At 60.3% G+C, this 2,500-nt stretch overlaps 1 protein-coding gene across 1 annotated transcript in view; it reads left to right on the forward strand.

Annotated features, from left to right (window-relative positions):
• Nucleotides 1-2,500, forward strand: part of lamc1 (laminin, gamma 1) — a 41,772-nt gene that overhangs the window by 29,315 nt on the left and 9,957 nt on the right. The window contains 6 exon segments of the mRNA XM_083928680.1: nt 1-19; nt 1,297-1,436; nt 1,438-1,486; nt 1,691-1,936; nt 2,251-2,307; nt 2,310-2,403. The exon segment at nt 1-19 is cut by the window's left edge and continues 164 nt beyond it. Coding sequence (XP_083784806.1) covers nt 1-19; nt 1,297-1,436; nt 1,438-1,486; nt 1,691-1,936; nt 2,251-2,307; nt 2,310-2,403 — 605 coding nt within the window.

Genomic DNA, 2,500 nt, shown 5'->3' on the forward strand with positions numbered 1-2,500 from the left:
GCCTGCAACCCCGACACAGGTGAACTGGGGACACGGGGGACACTGGGGGACACTGGGAACACTGGGAACACTGGGAACACTGGAGACACTGGGGACACTGGGGGACACTGGAGACACTGGGGACACTGGAGACACTGGGGACACTGGAGACACTGGGAACACTGGGGACACTGGGAACACTGGAAACACTGGAGACACTGGGAACACTGGAAACACTGGAGACACCGGAGACACTGGGGACACTGGGGACACTGGAGACACTGGGAACACTGGAGACACTGGAGACACGGGGAACACTGGGAACACTGGAGACACTGGAGACACTGGAGACACTGGGGACACTGGGAACACTGGAGACACTGGGAACACTGGGGACATTGGAGACACTGGGAACACTGGGGACACTGGAGACACTGGGGACACTGGGGACACTGGGACACTGGAGACACTGGGGACACTGGGAACACTGGAGACACTGGAGACACTGGGGACACTGCAGGACACTGGGGACACTGAGACACTGGGAGAACACCTGGGAACACTGGAGGACACTGGGAACACTGGGGACACTGGAGACACTGGGACACTGGGGACACTAGAGACACTGGGGACACTGAACACTGGGACACTGGGGACACTGGGGACACTGGAGACACTGGGGACACTGGGAACACTGGAGACACTGGAGGACACTGGGACACTGGGAACACTGGGAACACTGGAGGACACTGGGACACTGGAGACACTGGGGACACTGGGAGACACTGAGACACTGGGACACTGGAGACACTGGAACACTGGGGACACTGGAGACACTGGGACACTGGGACACTGAGACACTGGAGACACTGGAGACACTGGGACACTGAGACACTGGAGACACTGGGGACACTGGAGACACTGGGGACACTGGAGACACTAGGACACTGGAGACACTGGGACACTGGGGACACTGGGACACTGGGAACCACTGGAGACACTGGAGACACTGGAGACACTCGGAGACACTGGGACACTGGAGACACTGGAGACACTGAGACACTGACACTGGACACTGGAGACACTGGGGACACTGGAGACACTGGAGACACTGAGACACTGGTGACACTGGGAGACACTGGAGACACTGGAGACTCTGGGACACTGGGACACTGTAGACACTGGGGGCACGGAGACACTGGAGACACTGCACTGGAGACACTGGAGACACTGGGAACACTGGGGACACTGGGGACACTGGGAACACTGGGGACACTGGTTTGAATGGTCACTGACTGGTTTTCTGTCCGTCCTCAGGAGCGTGCGACTGCAGGGACGACACGGCCGGCCTCAGCTGCGAGCGCTGTAAAGACGGTTTCTACGGCGACGCCACCCGCGGGTCGTCCGCTGACTGTCAGCCGTGCCCCTGCCCGGCCGGCGCCACCTGTGCCGTCGTCCCCCAAGACCAGGGAGGTGGTGTGCACCAACTGCCCCGCAGGAACCACGGGTAGGTTCTGCTTCCTGTCAGCCAGGGCGCCCCCGCTGTGTGGCCCCGCCCCGCTGTGTGACCCCGCCCCGCTGTGTGACCCCGCCCCGCTGTGTGACCCCGCCCCGCTATGTGACCCCGCCCCGCTGTGTGACCCCGCCCCCCTGACCCCGCCCCGCTGCGTGGCTCCGCCCCCGTGGTTAACATGAGCGCCCCTGTCTGCAGGTAAACGCTGCGAGCTGTGTGACGACGGCTTCTTCGGCGACCCCCTGGGTCAGGGCGGCCCCGTGCGAGCGTGCCGCGCCTGCAAGTGCAGCGACAACATCGACCCCAACGCCGTCGGCAACTGCAACCGGGAGACGGGCGAGTGCCTCAAGTGCATCTACAACACCGACGGCTTCTTCTGCGACCGCTGCAAGGACGGTTTCTACGGCAACGCCCTCGCCACCAGCCCCGCCGACAAGTGCAAAGGTCAGAGGAAGTGATTTATATTTATTTATATTTATATTTAATATCATTCATGGAAAATGTAAAATCACATTAATCCATTTAAGTTGTTTATTTATTTGTAATTTGTTTGTTTCTCATTTTCCCTAACGATCACTGTGTGTGTGTGTGTGTGTGTGTGTGTGTGTGTGTGTGTGTGTGTGTCCCCGGCGTGTGTGTGTGTGGTGTCTGTGTGTGTGTGTGTGTGTGTGCGTCTGTGTGTGCGTCTGTGTGTGTGTGTGTGTATGTGTGTGTGTCCCTGGCGTGTGTGTGTGTGTGTGTGTGTGCGTGTGTTGCAGCGTGCTCCTGCTCGCCCTCGGGCACCGTGGGCGCTCAGACGAGCTGCTCCCAGGTCACCGTCAGTGTCCGTGTCTCCCCAACGTGTCGGAGCGCGACTGCAGCGTCTGCCAGCCCGGCTTCTTCAACCTGCAGAGCGCCAACGGCTGCGAACGGTCAGCTCGCCGCCGTGACATCACCGCCGTGACATCACCGCCGTGACGTCACCCCCTGAACTCTGCTCTCATTGGCTCTCTCCCCTCACGTCCGCAG

The sequence above is a fragment of the Echiichthys vipera genome, assembly GCF_963691815.1.
Source record: "Echiichthys vipera genome assembly, chromosome: 15".
Classification (NCBI taxonomy): Eukaryota; Metazoa; Chordata; class Actinopteri; order Perciformes; family Trachinidae; genus Echiichthys; species Echiichthys vipera.